Source organism: Thamnophis elegans, chromosome 4 (assembly GCF_009769535.1).
Source record: "Thamnophis elegans isolate rThaEle1 chromosome 4, rThaEle1.pri, whole genome shotgun sequence".
NCBI classification, from domain to species: Eukaryota; Metazoa; Chordata; class Lepidosauria; order Squamata; family Colubridae; genus Thamnophis; species Thamnophis elegans.
This window is the reverse complement of record NC_045544.1, coordinates 29,338,306-29,362,304: the sequence shown is the minus strand read 5'-3', so window position 1 is coordinate 29,362,304 and position 23,999 is coordinate 29,338,306. Positions and strand designations below refer to the sequence as shown.

At 35.0% G+C, this 23,999-nt stretch overlaps 1 protein-coding gene across 1 annotated transcript in view; it reads left to right on the top strand.

The window, feature by feature from the left end:
• Positions 1-23,999, top strand: part of PREP (prolyl endopeptidase) — a 65,474-nt gene that overhangs the window by 19,436 nt on the left and 22,039 nt on the right. Inside the window, exons 7-10 of the mRNA XM_032216186.1 lie at positions 6,755-6,860; positions 13,143-13,334; positions 15,998-16,195; positions 23,182-23,285. Of these exons, the coding sequence (XP_032072077.1) occupies positions 6,755-6,860; positions 13,143-13,334; positions 15,998-16,195; positions 23,182-23,285 (600 nt within the window). The remainder of the gene's footprint in view (positions 1-6,754; positions 6,861-13,142; positions 13,335-15,997; positions 16,196-23,181; positions 23,286-23,999) is intronic.

Sequence of the window (23,999 nt, the reverse complement as noted above, 5' to 3'; positions counted from 1 at the left end):
GCATCCGGCCAGAAACCTGGAAACTATAAATTTTAGTCCCATCTTTATCTAGTCATTTTGTCTTAGCCTTAGTGAGAGGGCAGTGGCAAACCACTTCTGAATAACCCTGCCAAGGCAATCTTGGAATCAGGCTCATGTGAAAAGAGGAGAAAAAAATACATTGCATTTCAATTAATCTCGCCTTCCTTCCAATTTGTGCCTTTTTAGATTTCCATGAAATGTAATGTTTTCATATGTAAAATCAAAGTTTTAAAGCCATAGTCAGTTATGAACATCACTAAATGACCCTGTGACTGTCACTGGCTTACATATCAGCCAGGGTTTTGGCTTAGCATGCGCCACAATGCTAACCATCATCTCTTAGTTTAGTCTAACTCGCCAGGATTGTTATAGGGTAAAAGGAAATTACGGCTAGGAAATAGCCACATTCACTGTCTTGATTTCCTTGTCGGAAAGAATAAAAAAGCCCAACAATTTACCTTTTGTAATGCCTTTCCCTTTTTAAAAGTTTACAAATAAGGGCAAAGGTTCCTAAACAGCTATTGGCTCAGCAGCTGCCAACACCAGTCTTGTTTAGGTTCAGAAGTTAAGCAGAGTGGAGCCAGTCAGAACTTGATCTCTGTTCCTCAATAACTTTTCCTCATCTACAAGTGAAAATCGAAAAATTAGAATATCGTGCAAAAGTTCATTTATTTCAGCAATGCAACTTAAAAGGTGAAACTAATATATGAGATAGACTCATTACATGCAAAACAAGATAGTTCAAGCCGTGATTTGTCATAATTGTGATGATCATGGCTTACAGGTCATGAAAACCCCAAATCCACAATCTCAGAAAATTAGAATATTGTGAAAAGGTGCAATATTCTAGGCTCAAAGTGTCCCACTCTAATCAGCTAATCAAGCCGTAACACCTGCAAAGGGTTCCTGAGCCTTTAAATGGTCTCTCAGTCTGGTTCAGTAGGAATCACAATCATGGGAAAGATTGCTGACTGGACAGTTGTGTAGAAAACCATCATTGACACCCTCCATAAGGAGGGAAAGCCTCAAAAGGTAATTGCAAAAGAAGTTGGATGTTCCCAAAGTGCTGTATCAAAGCACATTAATAGAAAGTTATGTGGAAGGGAAAAGTGGGGAAGAAAAAGGTGCACAAGCAGCAGGGATGACCGCAGCCTGGAGAGGATTGTCTGGAAAAGGCCATTCAAAAGTGTTGGGGACATAAACAAGGAGTGGACTGAGGCTGGAGTCAGTGCATCAAGAGCCACCACACACAGACTGATCCTGGACATCGGCTTCAAATGTCGTATTCCTCTTTCCAAGCCGCTCCTGAACAACAAACAATGTCAGAAGCGTCTTACCTGAGCTAAAGAAATACAAACCTGGTCTGTTGCTCAGTGATCCAAAGTCCTCTTTTCTGATGAGAGCAACTTTTGCGTCTCATTTGGAAACCAAGGACCCAGAGTATGGAGGAAGAATGGAGAGGCACACACTGCAAGATGCTTGAAGTCCAGTGTGAAGTTTCCACAGTCTCTGTTGATTTGGGGAGCCATGTCATCTGCTGGTGTTGGTCCACTGTGCTTCATTAAGTCCAGGGTCAACGCAGCCATCTACCAGGAGATTTTGGAGCACTTCATGCTTCCTTCCACAGATGAGCTTTATGGAGAGGCTGACTTCATTTTCCAGCAGGACTTGGCACCTGCCCACACTGCCAAAAGCACCAAAACCTGGTTCAATGACCATAGGATTACTGTGCTTGATTGGCCAGCAAACTCACCTGACCTGAACCCCACAGAGAATCTATGGGGCATTGCCAAGAGAAAGATGAGAGACATGAGACCAAACAATGCAGAAGAGCTGAAGGCTGCTATTGAAACATCCTGGTCTTCCATAACACCTCAGCAGTGCCAGAGGCTGATAGCTTCCATGCCATGCCGCATTGATGCAGTAATTGCTGCAAAAGGGGCGAAAACCAAGTACTGAGTACATATGCATGCTCATACTTTTCAGAGGTCCGATATTGTTCTATGTACAATCCTTGTTTTATTGATTGCATGTAATATTCTAATTTTCTGAGATTGTGGATTTGGGGTTTTCATGAGCTGTAAGCCCTAATCGTCACAATTATGACAAATCACGGCTTGAACTATCTTGCTTTGCATGTAATGAGTCTATCTCATATGTTAGTTTCACCTTTTAAGTTACATTACTGAAATAAATGAACTTTTGCACGATATTCTACTTTTTCGAGTTTCACCTGTATATCAGTTCTAGCTAGAAACAAGTATATTTGCTTGGAAATAGAAATGACTTTGAGATACTTCCCAGAAGGTGGCGCTAGTAAATGGTATGAATCAAGTGAAGCAAAAAGCCATGGTGATTTTAAATGGACTTGTCTTATATTTGCTATTGTTGTGAAGATCAACTTATTGGACAAATATAATATATAAAATTGGAATGATTAGATTATTCTATAAATATTTCTTCCTCTAACCGGGTCCCTCTTCAAGTAACTCAAGAAAAGCATCCAATTTTCAATGAATGTGTTTTTCTTAAATGTTTTTTTTTTATTGTAAAAGCATTATTTCTTTATCTAGAAGCATTTATCATAAAGGACAAAGGAATAGTTTGGGTGGATCTTTCTTTTCAATAAAGTAATCCAGATAGAGCTAATGTAATGAGATTATAAAGCACTTAAGAACAGTAGTGGTTGAAATCTCAAGGATGGATTGTACAGTAACAGGAGACGTGATGCATTAGATTTTCATTAATGTTTTGAATTCTGGAGAGTAAAAACAGGCAGACTGGTTATCTCCTCAGGCAATCTTCCAGAAGAGGAAATAGAACAGTTGTGCTGGAACGTAAAACCTCACACATGCCTTCTTGGACCAGTTGAATTGTAGCACTGTCAAGATAACAGGATGGATGAGAAGAAGGCATGGAAGCTAGACAGGGTAACAGCAGATAAAGGAAGTAGTCCGGCTCAGTGGACTAAAATCCTTGGAAGTGAACCAAGTATTGGGAAAATTAAGACTTGAGGAAAACAAGATATGGAACATGTATTCATTTATAATATTTATAGGCTAACCCTACTTCAATCTCTGGGTAGAGAGTCTGAAACCAACATAATGTTACATTAAAAAAACTAAACAGCAGCTCAAATCCTCATTCTGGGCTTAAGGTCCACTAAAGAAGAATGATCTTGAGCCCCTTCCAAAGTGCCAGAAGATCAAGTGCCATGTATATTTCTGAGGGGAAGATGTTTCATGGAACAATGGCTATGACAAAAAACAAACAAACCCTGACTTCTGATCTACACTTTGGGCTGGAATCTTTAGCAAGCTCTCTTTAGATGATTGGGTAAATAGAATCATATTTAGTAGGACTCCACACACAAGGCTAGAGACTTACAAAAAATTTGTTTTGGATCTTATTGTAGAATAGGCTGAAAGAAAGAAAATGGGACAGTACTAAGCTGACTTTGGTTGATCTCAAAACAATGCTAAGCAGGATTAGCCGTAGTTAGGATTTTGATGTAAAATCAATAAAAAAAATCCCAGTGTCCTACTTTTTCCCTCAGTGTTTTTAATTTAAATGTAATTTAATTTAATTTTCTAGAATAGGCCGAGTTTTGAACAGAAGACCAGTTTGTAAACTTGAATGTGTCCTGGAAAGGGGAGGGGGGGCATTTTAATGACAAGAACCTGCATATCAACAGAATAATTTTGCCCTTTGATTGTTCCCGTTCATAAATTTAAACCCAGAGCCTTTTATGTACAGAACATTCAGTTGCTATCCTATCTTCCTGCAGTTCAGAATATATGTGGAGCTCTTCTTGGATGATGGAATATATCGAGGTTCATTTTTGAGCCTGTACCTTATCATCACAGATTTTGTAAAACTATTTGCTAATTATCTTTGCTTCCTATTAGCATTGAGTGATGCTTAAAAGTTTGAAAACCCTTCTTTAATTCTGTATAAATATGATAATCTCTTCTCTCTCAAGTCCTAAAAGATACACCAGCCAGAGTCATTCTATGAGGCAGATGGACAACTTTTAAATATATGTTAAATAAATAAATAGGACTAGATGAGTTACAAATATTACATAATAAATAAATAAAATCCATTAAACAAATGAGTCATAAATATTACATATATTTATTTATTTGCTGGGGGAAATGACTTAAATTCAAAGGGGTTCACAAACTTTGAAGCAACACTAGAGGTACATTGATGACAATAAAAAGGAACTTCATTAAAAATGTATCTAGTTATGAATTTTATAACTTTGGCAGAATATATGTACCAAGTTAGAAATAGGGAGCCTTTTATTTTCCATTTAAAATTTGGCTGAAGGTCCTGATTATGTCCTGACTAAATAATGTCCTGATGTTACTGATGATTTCTTTCCATTTTTATTATAACTCTTTTTTCTTTAATAAAGAAAAAAACCATGCAGCTGGAAATTGATACAGGTAGTTCTTGACTTATGACCACAATTCACTAAATTTCTATTGCTAAGCGAGACAGTTGAGTTTTGCCCCATTTTACAATCTGTCTTGCCACAATTCTTAAGCAAATCTCTGCAACTGTTAAGTTAGAAATAGAGTTGTAATGTGAATCTGGCTTTCTCATTGGCCTTGCTTGTCAGAAGGTTGCAAAAGGTGATCACATGATCCCAGGATGCTACAATTGTCATAGATATGACCCCAGTTGCCAAGCATCTGAATGGCCCATGTGACCAAGGGAAAGTTGCAATAGTCATATGTGTGAAAAATGGTTATAACTCATTTTTTTCAGTGGCTTTGTAACTTTGAATTGTGTCTAAATGAAAGGTTATAAGACAAGGATTACCTGTAATGTGCAGGCAATGCATCCTTGGGATGACCTCAAAAATTCATCCCATAAGTGAAAGTTTTCCCAACCCTATAGTCAGGGAATGCAAGAATGTGGAACAAATGCCATTGCTTCTCACTATTCAAACAAGTGAGGTGGAGGAGGGTGTCTGCTAAAGCAGAAGTCCCCAACCTTTTGAACCTCAGGGACCACTAAATTTATAATTTAAAATCCCATGGACCACTAATATGATCTCCCTAATGACTGGCTGCGTGGGTGTGGCTAGATGGTCATGTGACTGGATGGGTGTACCCAACTTGATGTCACTCACCAGCATTTACTCACCCCTCCCCTCCCAGCCACTCCTCACCTGCCCGTTAGGGCTTTTTAGAGTCCCAATAGGAAGCAGTTGTTGGAGCTAAGCAGCCACCATGAGAAAGAGTTGGCAAAATAGCTGGCTCAGTTCAAATTCGGTCTGATTGAGAAGGAGGGTCAGCAGAAGCACCTCACTGAGGACTACAAGCGTAGGCTTTTCAAGCGGAAGGAAGACCTGTGTGAGTACAAGGCCAAGTACCTGAATCTGGAGGCTCAGAGGGCTGAGATGGTCAGCCAGTTCCAGGCTAGGATACAGTCCAACTGGAACAAGGCCTTCCATCTCTTTGCCATCAGCGGCACTTCCCTCCAGTCTTCGCCCAAAGCCCGCACCAGGAGCCTGAAGCAGACCCCCAAGTCGGAATTTCTGCCCCCCCTTCAACCCAGACAAAAAGACCCCAAAGGGAGAGACTCTCTGCAGCAACATAAGCATTAATTGCATGTATCCAGCCCAGGGGCCATAGTTTGAGGACCTCTGATTTAGTGCAATATAAAAAATGCAAATAATTTTTCTACGGATCACCAAAATTTTCAACTGGTTGGCGACCACTGTGCTAAAGCATATATGCATATTGTCCAATAATGCCTATTCTTTGTTAATCTCACATAAAAATATCTGCAGAGGGGTTTTTCCACATAGAATAAACAATGTTTTCTCTTGATACTCTTAAATTCTTTCTTGCTTTCAAATGAATTGAAAAGATGTTGTAGCGATAAAAAGAGACTTAATTGTCATTCCGCCTGTATTATACATTGTAGAATTACATTAAGAGGGTGTTTTGGGAATCCCACTAAGCAAAAGTATTATCAACTCTTCCCCAGTCTGGCAGGGAACAATGAAGAATACGCTACGGGGATTCTTGAACAAAAGTCAAATGTTTTCAAAGACCAATTTTACTTTGATACTGAAGGCATTGTGAGCTTAGAATTAATATTCCGTAGGAATTGTACATTGGGGATATTAGATGCTTTCAGCACTTTTAAAACTACTTGCAGAAGGTTTCACGTTCAGATAAGAAATTCTGGGGAGCCCAAGGCCACATAGGGACCAGGATGACATACTGTATTACACATGATTAATTTGCTGAAGAAATTACAATTGAGCACAGCAACACAAATTCAGATAAACCACATTATGGCTTAATGTCACATGTGGACCCAGCCAGTTGATTATGCTAGATTAGCTGAAATAATGGTCTTAATATGTTTCTTCTAGCTCTCAGTAGAATTTATTTGCTACTTCAAGTCATGTTTTATTCAGAGAGATAGAGTCTTATGTGGCACTGACTTCTGCAAATTAAATTGCATGTTGCCAGTTCTAATATCCATTCCCATCACAAGTGACATTTGCTTGTCCCAGGGCTTCAGTAAATGTTGCAACCATCTGACACAGAATATTATCAAAGTCAAGTATCGTGTGTTGACTTTTTCTAATGTCTGAAACAAGCTAGTGCTCCCAAACCTTTTTGTTCATTACTATTATTATTATTTGCTGGTGGTATTATTTTCCTCTTATTGACATTGCTTTAATTTTGGTGATGCTTAGGTATCTGATGATGGGCAGTATGCTTTGCTTTCTATACGGGAGGGATGTGATCCAGTGAACAGATTGTGGTACTGTAAACTACAGAAGGAATCAAGTAATATAACAGGTAAAGATCACTCCTTTTCAGATTTGCCAAACCTTTGCTTAGTTGCTTGCTTGATTTCAATGCTTGAATCAGTACAAATGTAACTGATATGTAGCAACCATTTACTATATTGCAATCAGCATTCAAGACATATCAATAACTGGAAAAAAATCAATAACATAATTATATCTTCATCCTTGATGTAGTAGAAATTGGAAGTAGTAGACAAAGATAATTTGCTGTAACTCACACATAATGCCAATGTTATGTGCTCTATGCAAAAGATCCCATTCACGTTGAACGGACATTCAGATCTAACCTCTTCCTCCCATCAGTCTATTAAATTGGATTTCCTGTGCAGGTAAACCCACAACTTACACACCTAACTGAGCCCCAAATTTATGGTTGCTAAGTGAGAAATTTGTTAAGGGAGTGTTCCCCCATTTTACAACTTTTCTTGCCACTTTTCTTAAGTGAACCACTGCCGTTCTTAAATTTGTAACCTGGTTGCTAAGTGAATCTTGTTTTCCCATTGACTTTGTCAGAAGGTCACAAAAGGGGACTCGGGGACACTGCAATGGTCATAAATGTGAGCCAGTTGTCAAGCATTCCTAATGTAAATCACGTGACCGTGGGGCTGCTGCAACGGTCATAAGTGTGAAAAATGGTCATAAGTCACTTTTTTCTGTGCCATCGTAACTTTGAACAGTCACTGAATGAACTGTTGTAATTCGAATACTGCCTGTATAGCCTTTATCCTCAAAAATTAAGAAACAGTATATATCTCTTTTTTAAAAAATCAGTATTAAGCTATGTTCTTGAAAATGGGCTACCAGTCGACACTTTCCTTTGTTATACACGTCCCATAAAATCAAGACTGATGTGATGCCTGGGAATATGAAAGGGAAAAAATGTTCTTAATGGACTACAACTGTAGTAAAATTCACACATCTATAGTCATATTGCTTTCATTGAACTACAGCACGGTGATTGTTATATAAATGAGTTGATTGAATTTTAAAATATAAATACATTTACTTTCTCTTCATAGAAATTACCTGTCCTTTGTTCATGGCGGTAACATATAGAATAGCCTTTCCCCTGATGACCTTCAAATATCTGTTGGAATACAACGTCCTTTTTCAGGCAGTATGCTGGCTGGAGATAATGGAAAAATGGCATCATAATTATTATTACATTGTACTCTGTTTCATCTTGTGAACTTAGTTACATTCCTTATTGAACTGATAAAACCACATGGTGAAATGTGCACTTGCAGACTAATATTGAAAAGACATTCACAGTCTGTTGGTGTGTGATGTTGGTGCATGATGTGTGATATATAACCACCAAGACTTAATTACATACTAGCAGTTCTGGAAGATTAATTTGCTTTCATTCTGAGTACAGTTCTAACCTTAACAAATGGACTTCATAAGGGAAACATGTGGGAAGAGGATGTAGCCTAATATTCTTGTCATTTCTCAAGCTGTCTGTTTTTGAAATTGGGCTTTAAAACTCAGACTAAAAATTAGGTTCATTTCTATATGTCATGCACTTGATTGCTTTCTAGGAAAACTGGCTCTCAAGTTTTAATTTATTTGTCCTCTTTACAGTTCCCCTCTCTGGTATGATAAGCTTTTAGTCTCAAGATTCTGAATATCTTAGCCCTGCCTGTTGTACATGCAAGCTGTTGTAGGGTATCTCTTTTTTTCTTGTCGGTTTTTCAAATTAAAAGTATAATCTTAATAGGAAGTCACGTGGCTTGGTGGACTATGACGAAGCAGCAGAACAGCATAGTCATCTTTTTTTAATAGTTGAATAAAGAATCAAATTAACTTATTATGTCTGATTTAAAAAGTTAGAAATAGGTTTCCTTAAGGTTACAATTTAGATGTACTTCCATTAGCTCTTACAGCAATCACTCAAAATGTTTATTACAGTCTAGGACCAGTGCAATAATCAAAGAGTGTCTAGTTAAAAATTCTAGAATAGAGTAATAACAAATAACAAAAAAGCTATGTTAAAATCATAATTTGGTATCCTATCTGTCAGTTGCATGAACACAAGACTATGACCTAAACCAGGACTGTCAAACTGGTGGCCCCTGGACCGGATGCGTCCTGTGCAGGCCACACCCACCCTAGCTTCGCAACTGTTGTGAAGGGGAAAATGTTGCAAAATGTCACTTGACGGCAACATGACGCCGCGAGTTTGACACTTGTGGTTTAAGCTATATAATATATTAGTCCTGAAATTGTGAATGCATATAGTCATTAGATACTAAAATGCAACAAAATGATAATATGAAAACGTTTGGTGCATTAATTATGTAAAATAGCTATAATGGTTTATTCATCAGGTTCCAACTAATTCTTAGTGCTGCTGTGCAGAATCTAATTACCTATGCTATGACTACGATCCGTTCATCTTTTAAGCAGATAAATTGTTGACTAACCAGGATACCTATTAATTATCAGGAAAGCTCTTAAGGCAAAATTAATAACTTACAGTATATAAGTTATGTTTTATATTTATATAGCTAAATAACTTATATTTTACAAAATAATTGCATATTACTAATCTTTGTCTTCCATGGCAATAAATATCTTTGAAAACCTATAATTTTAAGAAAAGAGGATTTTCTTAGAGCATTATTTCAAAAAATTATATCAGTTGAAGTAAAAAGCCTGACAGGTGATACAAAGAGTGTTTGGGGCATATTGGTGCCCATATTTCTGCCTGTACAGTATATCAAACAGCATCTGCTCAAGTTTTTAAAATGTGGATATCAAGGAGAAAGGATTGTATCAGCGGCAGCTTGGGATAATATAGCTCCACAAACAGTTGAACTAATTTTAGGCATTCTATAAATGCTCTTTTTCTACTTCCTGTGAACAAATCTGATTGCTGTATCTTTACTGTTTTTATGATATATTTTTAACAATAGTTGCTATTCCTAGATGTGCAATTTCAACACCTTTGTGTTCATGTTGTATGTTGGGTAATACAATACAAGCTGTTTTCCCTCTTGTTATCCTTCCAGTGAATGCTCATTCTGTTTGATTGCTGACAGCCTCTTGGATTTCTATTTAGTCTCTATTGACACACTGATAGTGTCTTGGTTTCTTTATCACTACATTGAAACAGTATTTTGGCAAATTTCAATGTTACCTGGGAAACCATTCCTGCTGTTTAATAATGCACTCTCTCTGCTTAATTCTGCGAAAGATTGTCCTCTTTCTTCAAGATTCCCTGTTGTGTTCCTTTTTGCTTAGCAGAAGCAGAAATGTGTAATGCCTATACATTCTAGCATACAATCCAGGTTGCAGCACTTATGGCTACCTACTTAACTGAAACAGAGAAGCAACTTAGAACTAAAGAGAAATTTCCTGACAGTGAGAACAATTAACCAGTTGGACAATTTGCCTTTAAAAGCTGTGGGTGCTCCATCACTGGAAGATTTTAAGAATAGATTGTTCAGGCAATTGTCTGAATTGGTATAGGTCTCCTGCTTGGATGGCAGGTTGGATTGGGGGACCTCCGGAGTTTTTCCAACTCTATTGTTCTGTTCCCTTTTTCTTTTATTCTTTCTGTGATCACATATATCCATCCCATCAAGCCCAATGAAATGGTATGGTACCCAAATGGTATAGGATCTCCTGCCATGGCCAGGGGGTTGAATAGAAGACCTCTGAGGTACCTTCTAACTTATTATTTTATGTTCTAGCAAGCAGGCTAGCAGGATAGCCTTGGAAGAGGTACAATTTAATTAAGGAACATTGAAAAGATGGAAATCCTATGGCTCTCATTGGCCTGTCAATTTGGTGAAGCTTCATCATTAGACCACCATTTGCTCAATATACCTTCAATATATAGGTTGAATAAATAAGGAAAGACTATACAGCCTTGTGTTACTGCTTTGCCAGCCTGGAGCCAGGCTGTTTCTCCATTTTCTGCCTATACTGTGGCTTCCTCATTTGCACATAGGATTCTCATGAGCACAGTTAGATGTTCCATTTTTTAAAGCACGTGCCACAATTTCTGTAATCAGAGAAGCTTTTTTCATATTCTATGATTTTTCTGAATTAGCAGTGCGCGTCAGAAATAATGTCTCATGTTCCTCAATTTGTCTAAAGCCAACTTGAACATCTCGCATCTTTTTTCCATGTAGGGCTCCAATCTGTGTTGGATGATCTTAAGCATTATTTTGCTGGCATGTGAAATTAAGGTTATTAGATAATAATTTGCACTCTGTCTTAAATCTCCTTTTAAAAAAAAAAAGGAATGTAGATTGACCTCTTCCAATCTGTATGCTACTGTGTTGTTTTCCAGATTTGCTGGCATAGCTTAGTTAGACTTTTTACTGATTCTTTTTCTGTAGCTTCCAATGCTTCTGTAGGTTTTCCATCAGTTCCTGTAGGCTTCCTGTAATGACCAAAGTACCAATCTAATTTAATCTTCTAAGAACTAAGTACAAACTTCTTGAAAGTAAGGATCTAGGATATTGGATGTTGACATTTCTACTATACAGGGCTTCAGTATATTTCTTTTTTCTTTGATTGGTAGCACCTAACGCTCTTGACATCTTTTAGCATAATCAGTTCAAAGTTGAAACTTCTTTCTGAGTTCAGATATACAATATGATAAAAAGGCAGAAAAATATGAATATTTCTTTAATCTTCCCAAATGCAAACAATTTTAAAGATAGTTAACTCTGTAGTAGAACCTATTATGATAAACTTCAAAGTTGAAATGAGATTTTAACAAAGCTGGGATTGAATTAGGAGTTTATCAAACAAATTTCTCTGTATGAATGCTTTTGAAATAGCTCTACCATTATATGGACAGGAGAGTGATGATACCCTATAAAATATGTTCCTTAACAATTGGCATATTTCTGTATTCTTCATGAACTTGTCCTTGTAAAGACTGTCCAAGTCACGGCATCTTGTGTGAGTGACTTCCCTAATTTAGAGTATACTATGTGAAGAAATACTTTTAAATGTTCTGAATCTTACATTGTTCAATTGCATTAAATTATGTTGGATTTAACACTGGAAGAGACAATAGAAATAGTGACATCTGAAACCATTGCTTGAGACATTGAATTATTTCTCTTAGCAAAGTTTAGTAAGAATCTAAAGAAGGAAATAAAATGTACTGATATTAGACATGTTGGAAATCTATCTACAGCCGAATAACTGCATATTGTCTTGGTGTAAATTGAAATTGTATTATGCACGGCACTGGAAGAGTTTGATAATGTACATAAATGTGAAAATAATGGTTCTTCAGTGTAGAAGAATGAAAGAGGTAATAAACAAGCATATACTCATTTCTGCTTCACAACATCATTTTTTGGATGATCATCTGAGTGCAATCATAATTCTCCAGTTTAAACATTGGCTTTCTTGCCCATGCAGTTTGAAATAATTAAGGAATTTGCTGTCACGCATGTCTTGATGAGTTTTGTAAAAGGCTGATTGACAGTTTTAAACTGATGATTGCTTTGACATATTTGCATGTATTTGTACTAATTTACATGTTCCATATTTATTAATTTGCAGTGGAATATTAGATGATGGATAGTTGAGTTTTGCTGGGCTTATTCTATCTTTCATACTTGTTTAGGGTTGCGTTACATCTGGCTGATTGTAACATTTGCCACACAAGTGAACGAAGCAGTATAATTTTATAGATATTTGAGCAAATGTTAATAACTTTTACAGTATGAGAACTTGCTTTAATTAGAATGTTCAGAGATTTCAATAATTTGCTCAACATTACAATTCAAGGAATCAGAGAAATTTTACGTGGGATTGAAGAAATAAAATTTGTCAAGAATATTTGAAGCCTCAGGTGGACCCCAAAACAGTTCTTCAAATTGATTTGATATTCATTTTGGGAGTAACAAGCATTGATCATAATGTGGCTTACCTATTTAAACTTGTACATAGGTGTAAGACTTAAGACTTGCTAGAATCATCTTAAAAAATTGAATTGAAAAGAAAACCTGCCTATCCCAAGTGACATGTCATTTGAAACAATGAGATGTTTTTCTCTTGACCATCATTCTCTGATATTATTAATACTGTGCGTTCAACTATTATGCTAAGTATAGGGAATCCTGATTTCACAATCAATACCATCTTCATAATTCAATTGCACCTTTCCTCAGAAGTAACTTGCATTATGGCACTTGTAAATAACTTCATATTGGGTGTAAAAGACATTGTATATGGTAATTTACTAACTTTGCATATATCTCTTAGAGTAAATCTCTTTATTATCTAAATGTAGGTCTTTTGCAATGGGTGAAACTGATAGACAACTTTGATGCAGAATATGAATATGTCACCAATGAGGGAACAATTTTCTCCTTCAAGACAAATCGACATGCTCCAAACTATCAATTAATCAACATTGATTTTACTGAACCTGAGGAATCAAAATGGAAAGTGCTGATTCCTGAGCATGGAAAAGATGTTCTAGGTAAGATTATTTAAGTTATATATTTCAGCAACCACAACAGAATATAATCCATGATAAGAGAAGATAGCACTATTATAACTGTTGAGAGCTATACATTATTCATATTAATTAAAGCAAAGCTCCAAACTTAAGAAACTTTTGAGAGGCAAATATCATAATTGTACAGTTACATTTTTATGAAGCTGTGATTGCTGTATGATTCACAAATGAGTAATATACAATGATAGTATTCTCCCCCCCCCTTTTTTTTTTAAAGAATAGCTGATGCTGTTTGAAGGATATGATGGATTTAAAATGTATCCTTGCAATGTAATAGTTCAGGAAGATCTATTTGAATAAGTATATTCTAAACATGATGATAGATGTTTATCATGATACATATTGATAATTTTAAACTTAGAAGTAACTTTTCTAAATACAATGGGACAACATCCATTCAGTTATTTTTAAACATATGTTAAACATGTACTGTAGCCATGTACTAGCACCATTAAAAATATGATATAACTTCAAAATTAATTGTAATAATAAACATTTGATCATGTTTGAGAAATCTTCTTACGTAATAAGGAAATTGTCTTGATACTAAAAGGCCAACCTGCTATTGTGTCACAATACTTTAACCCATTTAGTCATTTACAAAATTTGATTTGAGAAGATATAATTATAGCTGAAAGCAGTTAATAATGTATTGCTGTAAAATCTTCACAGTCAAGTGAATTTTTGATTCTGCCTCATTACAATGACATAGTAATGAAATGCTTTATACAAAATCAAGATATGTGACAGAAAGGTTAAATGATCACTTAGCATAAGTGACTCATTGCTCTGGTAACAAAAATGGGCTTAGAAAAATACCCAACAATTCAACCCTGAATTACATGCTTTCTCTATTATTAACATATGTAGTTTCCTGGATTTTATGAGATACAGTTCCTATCTCATTCTCTATCTCTTTGTACATAAGGATGTTTTGGAAGTGCCTTCCAAATGACTTCTGTGAATCAATCCAGTATAAAAGTTGATTTGCTGTTAAGTCCATCTTCCTTCTTTGTATACTATTACTTGGCTGCTCAACAGGTATCATATCAAGGGTGATCCTTGAGTTGAGTTATAAAGACTTAGTGCCGATATATGTTTGTGACTCAGTTCTGTGACTTTCAGTAACAGTAAACCAAATATCTTTAGCAGGGGTGTCAAACTCGTGGCATCACATTGTCGTCACGTGCCATATCACAACTTTTTCCCCATTTGCTAAATCAGGGGTGGGCATGGCCAGTGCATGACGCATCGGGCCCGTGCCCCGCAAGTTTAACACACCTGATCTATAGGACAAAAATCCCAAGACAATAACAATTAGCAAGGGTCAAAATGTCATTGTTTTTAAATATGGTTTGTAAGTTGTTGATTTTTTTTTTAAAGTCAAGGTAGAGCAATCATATTTGTCCCTTTGATAGTTATAATGGTTTCTACTACTCAGGAGGATTGAGCAAAATACGCAACAAATTGTAATACTTTAAATGGAAAGTATTGGGGAGTGGGAGTAAGGCAGAAGGATAGCAAATAGAATGGAATAAGAAATAACATAGGGAAACAATTAAGTTGCAAAGAATTGTCCATCAGATAGATAGATGATAGGTAGATAAGATAGATGATAGATAGATAGATAGATAGATAGATAGATAGATAGATAGATAGATAGATAGATGATAGGTAGATAAGATAGATGATAGATAGATAGATAGATAGATAGATAGATAGATAGATAGATAGATGATAGGTAGATAAGATAGATGATAGATAGATAGATAGATAGATAGATAGATAGATAGATAGATAGATAGATGATAGGTAGATAAGATAGATGATAGATAGATAGATAGATGATAGGTAGATAAGATAGATGATAGATAGATAGATAGATAGATAGATAGATAGATAGATAGATAGATGATAGGTAGATAAGATAGATGATAGATAGATAGATAGATGATATATAAATAGATGATGAGAGATGATAGATAGATAGATAGATAGATAGAGAGAGAGAGAGAGAGAGAGAGAGAGAGAGAGAGAGATTTTGACATAATACTTTTCTTCTGTTCCTTGAGTTCCCAACTACCAATTCCAATGGTCACAAGACTATCATCCCTCCCATGCCTTCTCTGATTTAATCAAGGAGGGAGCTTCTCTCCTGGCAGTTGTCATTTTTGAGATGATCTTGTTACAGAAGGAAAGAAGGGCATATTTACTAACCTGCTCACTTGTTGCAAGAAGTGTAAGAATGCAGGAGAAGCAGCATTTCCTTCCCTCATTCCCCTTCCCAGCTATTTTGTTTAATTCTGTCCAGTAAAACAGCTAGGAAGAATTTATCTGTGGTTAGCATTGGGAAGCAGGTTGGAGGCCCATGATGAGGCCTTGATTGGACAGTTTTGTTAAGAACAACATAGAGGGCCAATTTTCCATAGAAAGCAAATGTGCTTGCTGGCATAAAGCTGAAATATATTTAGAAATCTGATAATCTTTTACAAATAGGATCCTAGAGGAAACTTAAGTTCTTTCTATGAAAGATATTAAAGTCATAGATTTTTCTAAAAATATAATGCATTTTCTTATAATCACATACTGAAAATACGGTAGCTATTTTTCTTTCATATTTACAGAATGGGTGGCATGTGTTAGATCCAACTTCCTAGTCTTGTGTTACCTGCATGATGTGAAGAATGTCCTGCAGCTTCATGACCTGGCAACTGGTGCCCATATCAAGACCCTTCCATTAGATGTTGGCAGCATTGTTGGATATAGTGGACAAAAAAAGGATAGTGAAATATTTTATCAATTTACTTCCTTCTTATCACCAGGTAAGTGTGGCTTCTTTTGCATATTGCTTGTTTTCTTTGCACAAGTATGAATGACTATAAAGTAATAGCACACCTATAAACTACTGTGATTGGTGTTTTTATATTTTGCAACATTACATTGTTGCATAGATCTTTCTATATGGTGTGTGTGTACGCACATGTATCTCTGTATCTCTATATCTATCTATCTATCTATCCATCCATCCATCCATCCATCCATCCATCCATCCATCCTGTAGCATGTCATGGAGAAGATTTGCTACATAAAATGTGCTGTAGAAATAAGTGAGTTAGTATTTTCCCACTGTCTTCTACATGAGAAGCAATTGTAAATTTACATAGGCTGGCAATTACCATGTTCTTAGCTACATAATAAGCAGAAAGATAATATGGATCTAGCTTTTATGACAGTTTTTTTGTCATTATGAAAACGATGTATTGGCTTTTCAAAGCCCAGTTGTAGTTACCAATAACCACAACTACAGCAGAATTAGTGAGTTTACTTTATTCCTTTACATTATAATTTGCAAATTAATTATTATGTTGGAGTTATGATGAACTCACAGCATGAAAATTACATTCCTGGCTGTTTTTTGTGTAGCAGTTGGAAAATAAATTTGTTTCCTGTTGATAGCCTTCAGCTCTACCTTCTTTCTTGTCTGCATAAATGACAGAAAGGGATGGCAGAAAACTGTATTTAGCTGAATATGGGGGGAGGGGGGTTGGCAATATTTTAAATGTAAAATTTCCTTCCTTTCCTATGGCTAAGTATTGTACTGTTCTATTTAAGCACTTGAAGAAGAAAGTTATTACAGAATGTTTTCTGTTGGGGAATTAACATTTATGTTTCTATTCCTGCATTTAAAAAAAACTGAGTTATATTTATGAAGGGTTTTGTTTGAGAGATCCTTCTTTTTACAGTCTGGCTTTCTTGACAGAAAGAGAGGATTATTAACTTCATTTTTTTTGCAAGAAATTTTTATTTTTATTAAACAAACAATAACAAAAAAATCATCATCTTACATTACATCTTGTAGAAAGTGTGTCAATTGGTTACAATTAGCTTTCGTGCATCTCTTCCACAATCATTACTTATATTCATATCAGGTGTCAAAGATTCTTAATGAATCTTATTATCAACATAGAATAATTCTCATTTGACTTAAGTTATTTTAGTGTCCTTTTGCCTAAAATAATCCATAGTTAAAAACACAACCACCTGATGACATTTCATTAGTTATTACAAAAATCATCCAATAACCTTAAGCCATTAAAACATATTCTAAATAAAGATTAGTTGACAAAGTTTCTAAGCCTTTTTCCCCCCAAATCACTGTTTACAATTTGTGTCCAGGCTCCTTTTGTTATGGTAGTACATATATATATCATTAACTGTATCCCTTATCATTATCATTCCATTATTAGTTGTTATAATTCATATTGGTTAACAGAAGATCCTTTACTCTTTATGTCCATTTTCTTCTCATCAAGCCAATATGTGTACCTTATTGTCATTATCGATTATTTATTTAACATAACAATCTAAAAGTTACGAAATTATTACTTACTAATTATAAGATATAATTATTTTGTTGTCATTAATATTTGTTAACAAAATCATTTATGAAAATCCTTTACTCTTTTATCCACTTTCTCCTCATCAAGCCAACACATATGTGTATCTTATTGTCATTATCGATTATTTATTTAACATAACAATCTAAAAGTTACTAAATTATTACTTACTAATTATAAGATTTAGTTATTTTTTGTTATCAACTTTCATATATCCAATAACATTACACCTTTATAACATATTCAAAATAAGGATTAATTAACAAAATTTCTAAGCCTTTTTTTCCAAGTCACTGTTTGCAATTTATATCCAAATTCCTTATGTTAAACCAGTACTTATATATATCATTAACTATAACTCTTATCATTTCATTATTATTGTTTTCATTAATATTTGTTAACAATATCATTTACTACTTATATCCAACTTCCTCACCTCCAGCCAACATAAATATGTACCTTGTTACCATTATCAACTATTTATTTAACAAAGCAATCTAAAAATTACTAAATTCCTACTTACTAATCACCAAACCTAGCTACTTTTTTATTATCAACTTTCATATATCAACATATATCCTTCCAGAAGGCATATAGTCTTATTTCTTTTGCCATTTGTGGAGTTAATCTTCTGTTTATTTCCTTAGTAAAGTTTTTAAGGACGTTTCTCCCCACCTTGTTGCTTGTTGCATCTCTCAGGTAATCTCGGCGCCCTCCATTTGCTACTTTAATTAATTTATCTTTGGTTGTCGATCATGCTTCTGGTAAGATTTCTCTCCTTAAAACCATCATTTTTCCCTTTTTTTCTTCTTTTATGCCTTGAAATTTGGGGTAGAGCTCCAGCCCATCAAATTCCCTTTTCCATACTCCCATTTTTTCACTTTCAACCACTTTTACTCCACAAATCAAATCATTAGTTTTCTTATCTTTGTATTCATTTTTCTCTTCAATTTTTGGGGCTCCATCTCCATAATTTTTTTCTAGTATAAACTCTATCTTCTTCTCAATTCTCCTAGTTACCGCCAATAAATTTTGAATTCCATCCCAAATATTTTGCAAAATTAAAGTTTCTTCTTCTGAAAATTCATCCATATTTCCAAATTGTAAATTACTGCCACTCTAGCTTTCCAGACTTTTATATATATATATTTAGCTTAAATACAAGATCATTTGTAATCACAAGAAAGAGGTTCTGTTTTTTTCCCCTCTCCCAGTGTCGATAAGGCTCTCAAAGGACACCTGTGTAAGCACTTCATGCCCTTGGCTCTTATCACTTTTAATTATGGAACTTTGAAGTACAAAGACAGTGAAATCAAAGGAGAAACAGGAACGAATGCGTAGTTTCATAAACTCTAGCCTCCGAGAGCAGTATTGCTTCCTTTCACTCTCTGATGTTGTCTCAGGCTTAAGGGAAAAGAAGTTCTTAAATCAAGTTTAATAGCAAATAATAGAAACTTTTGTTAGAGTAGAGAAGGAGATTTTAATCCTTAAGTTAAAAAGTAAAGCAAGAAAAAGTCAAAGAAGAAAAAACGGTCCATCCACTTTAAGAAGAGGAGAGGAAAAAAAATTGTGAGCACTTCAATCCACAAAGTGTAATTACAAAAGGGGGGGGGAAGCATACTATCTAAAACAATACAATACAGGTCAATTTCGCCGCTTACTTCTTCTGCTTAAGGATTTAATTTAGCATAAAAAAAGTTTTTTTGAGCAGTGTTTTTCAAAACAGAAAGGATTCCTCACCAGATGGACACACTTTCTCTTTCCGATTCCTTCTGTTCTGGAGCAACTTCAACTTCATCAGCCTAGGCTGCCTTTTGTCGCCAGCTTGAAAACCTTCTCTTAGATCAATCAGGGACTTTGCGGGGTCCCTGAGATCAGCAAGACGTAGTCTTCCAGTTCACCATCTCTTTGGGACAGTTTAGGTCAGATTGTACCACCCAGCGGCAAAAGTATCGGCAGCGGTCTTGGAGCATTGAGTCCGCACGTCCGTACCGTCAAGACATTGGCTCCTCCTTTTCGATTATTAACTTCATTGATTACTTGATTGTGTACCATCAAGTCATTTTCAACTCGTAGCAATACCACAGATATTCTCCGTGCATAACCTGTTTTTCCATTTCTTCCAATGGTGCACTTACCTTACTTCTGGACATCCTTATTCTCTCTTTCCCTCTATTTTTCCCATTAGTCTTTTCCAGAGAACTGAGTCTTTGCACAATGTGTCCAAAACATGTTAATTTAAGCCTGGAATGAGACGGGCTGGTCTGAGAAAGAATGACAGGCTGAAAATCATCCAGCTTTCATGGCTAAGTGGGACTTAAACTCACAGTCTCCTGCCTTCTAGCCTGGTACCTTAACCATTAGATCAGACTGCCTCTCAAACAAAGGAACAAAGAGAGAACTTGAAGTTGTGACCCCCATTGTGTATAGTTCAATAATGAGGAACACATCCTCAATAAGAATGGATTCTCCTATAAGTAAGGTTAAAAATCAGAAAGAAGCTGGTAGCACCTATTCTGATTAACAATTTTATTAAGACCTAAGCTTTTGTTAGCTGCAAAACATTTCCTCATATTCATAGAAATCTTCATATTCATCAAAAGCCACAAAACTAATCTGTCTTCCCCTCCCAATTTAAATCTTACCTTAGTCTAGGACTAGGAACTTTATGCAGCTGTTGGAAAAGGTATTACTAACCTCCTCCGGACTTTTAGCTACCATAAACTAAGATGTTTCCCCTCTTAGAATACTTGGTATAGTTATTGTTATTGTTTTTATAATTCACAGTCACCCTTCTGCCTTGCTCATTCCTTCTTGTCCATTCCTTTACATTGCTATTTGCTCTCGTGGTTAAAGATCAATGTGTAGCTACAATTAACAAAATCTACTTTCCTTAAGTGTAGACTTAGATTCTTTTAAAATGTCATAGATTCTTTTTTTTTTAATCTGCATTTTGTGGCCTCCATCATGTATCATTATTGATTGGAGGGGATCTTTTTGTTTTCTGTAATAATGTCTAAAAGGGCAAACTTTACAGAAGCTACTATTTTATAAATTATGAGAAAAAAGTAATGTATATATACATAATGAATATGAATATATTATGACTATGCTTTATCTTGGTCCAATTATAATGAATTAGCTTTGTACTGAAAGAAAATAAAGAAGTTTCACTGAGTCCTGAAAAGCTCCATGCTGTTCTTTAGTCTGACTTTATTATATTCTGAAAAACAACATACCAATTTTTGCTAATTGTGGCAATTAAGCTAACCAATCTAAAGCTTTATTAAGTCGCAGTAATTATCAGAGAGGAAATTAACATATATCTACAATGCTGAATCAGAATTAAAATGGCTTTTGTTTGGACTATATAAACTATAATATAACAGCAGTTCAATAACTGAAAGGAAGTGCTGTTAGACTAATTCTGTTTCTTCTTTTTGATTTAGAAGGTAGATTTTTTTAAATTGTATTATAGGGACATAGCATGTGACTGTCTTCTTAAATTTTATACCCTCCCGTCTGTCCTAAGCTAGGTAGGTGTCCAACTGCAAGCCTGAAATAAAATTTCAAAACAGGACAATCCATAAAACATATTTATTAAGTTTCCATATTTTGTTTTTTTTTAAAAGCTCATAGCAGTAAAGGTGAAGAAACTAAGTTAAGAGGGCAAGATAATCAACATTTTTCCTATTCTAGAGAGTTTAGCCTACAGATTTAGGACAATTTGCCACAGCCAACTCACCATGGGACAACTCGATATGGGACAAGAGTTACATTTGTTGTTCTACAAGTTATTCTTGTTGAAGAAATGTGGAATAGTATCATTTTTAAAAAGGAGGAATAAAATGAAATGTGAATAACAAAAATTAAAATATTTTTTAATTATTTTAATAATTAAATTAAATCATTTTCTCTTTCACTGACTTTCCAATTGATCAATAAGCCCTTGGATAAACAACACCACATCTTGCTTTTCTTATCTGCTCAATGGTCATCTTGCTTTGCTTCTTCTTGCTGATAACTAGTGAGTTTTTAAAAAGAAATCCATTACTGGCATGTTTTATACTGCTAATTTGTACGTAAATTATTTATGTAATATTTTTGTTTGGAAACATACTGTTGGAGCTGTTTTGCTTATAATGTGGAATATCATTAACAATTTTTCCTTACAGTATAAAGACAAAAATATTGTTCCATCTAACTTCAATGAATCAATAGGATTTCTTTAAGAAAATGTAAGTTTATGATGAGGGCAGGTCCATTCTAAAATTCATTGTATCCCTTCTATGCCACCACCACCCCTTCAGATAGAAATGATTTCTTGGATTATCAGCTTGAATTGTTCGATTTAAATGCAGTAATAGCAATGCAATGATAATAATTAAATTTAGATTTTTATTTGTCCTGTCCAAAAAAAATTGGAGATTAGTTCTATCATTTGGAGGGACTAAGGGGACATTCAGATATAAATAATGAGAGGGAAGCTCTAGTCTGGTCTAAAAGAGAATTGTCTTTAAGGAAAGTAATAAACGATAGTAAAGGTAAAGGTTCCCCTCGCACATATGTGCTAGTCGTTCCCAGGGGCGGTGCTCATCTCCATTTCAAAGCTGAAGAGCCAGTGATGTCTCTGTGGTCATGTGGCCAGCATGACTAAATGCCCAAGGTGCACGGAACGCTGTTATTTTCCCACCAAAGGTGGTTCCTATTTTTCTATTTGCATTTTTTTATGTGCTTTCAAACTGCTAGGTTGGCAGAAGCTGGGACAAGTAACAGGAACTCACTCTGTTACGCAGTACTAGGGATTCAAACTGCCAACCTTTTTGATCGACAAGTCTTAGCCACTGAGCCACTGCATCCCTTTAGTAAAAGATATTGCTACAGTGCAAAAAGAGGTCATCTGTAAGTGGAAGCAGTATACATTAATGGTGAACATGTCAAGGCATGTAATTTCATTTAAAATGTTTGGATCCATTTTTGTGCAGGGCATTCCATATGAAATATTGTATATAAATAAGACTATAAATGTGAAGTCCCGCTGTGATTTTAGTTGTTATTAAAGGAAAAAGTGGCTACAAATATTGTCTATGTCTTATTTTAATGGAAAAAAATAAGATGATGTACTATTTTAAAAATATTATTTACAGCAGGCTTGAAAATTCATCAAGGGTATCATGGTGAAGAGGTTTTAGATTGACTAAAATTCTTGATCAATTACTATTTTGTATTTTCTAAGCTTTCTACATATTTAACTTACTAAACTATTGAATAGGGTTCGGGGATATACAGTTTTTGTTAAGAGGGGGTTTTTTTTAGTCTGTTTCTTTGGGATAAAAGATATTTACTTGTGTGCTTTTGTCAATAAAAACATATTAAATTAACCAATTAAAATCTTTGAATTGTATATTTAGGTATTATTTACCATTGTGATCTGACCAAAGAAGAATTAGAGCCAAGAGTTTTCCGAGAAATTAGCGTAAAAGGATTTGATCCTTCAGCTTATCAAACTGTGCAGGTAAGTAAAGGAAAAAGAAATTGTCCTTAGTATGTGTTTATGTTTTTGTATAAAGGTTAACAAAAATTATACTCATTCAAATCATTCCACATTGGCATCTTGTTCAATTCAACAACATAAAAACTGCAATTTTTTTTCAAAGTTTTTTATCTTTTAATACAACTCTACACATATTATAGAAACAAAGTGTTGACCGGATTTTAAAATGGAATTTGTTAAAAAAAAATAATAGGTTAGCTCTAACATTTAGTAACAATTCCTATACATTTTAGGGCCTTCTTTTGCCAAGATGAAATTCTGCAGATAAAGTTAGTAGCTGGCATTTGCTATTGGTCATGTCTTATAATTGTCAGATTCTACTTTCAGGTGTCTCTGACCAGTTGTACTGACAAGGAGAAGTGATCATATCATTACAGGCCAAGCAATTACAAGTTTTGTCACTTCATTTATTTTTGGTATCAAAAGCAATAGATTTGTTCTTGTGCTTTAATAAAGTTCAAAGTTGGAATAGAGAACTATTTTCGATGTTTGTGTGTGTGTGTGTGTTTGTGTGTGTGTGTGCACACGTGCGCTTGCATGTGTACACATATATTACACACACATGTGCATATGTTATGCCATGTTATGAAAAATCTATAAAAATTATGTGAATGGAAGCAAGTCATGATGTCCAAAATGCACAAGCAGAAAAACCATATTTATAGTATTCCAATA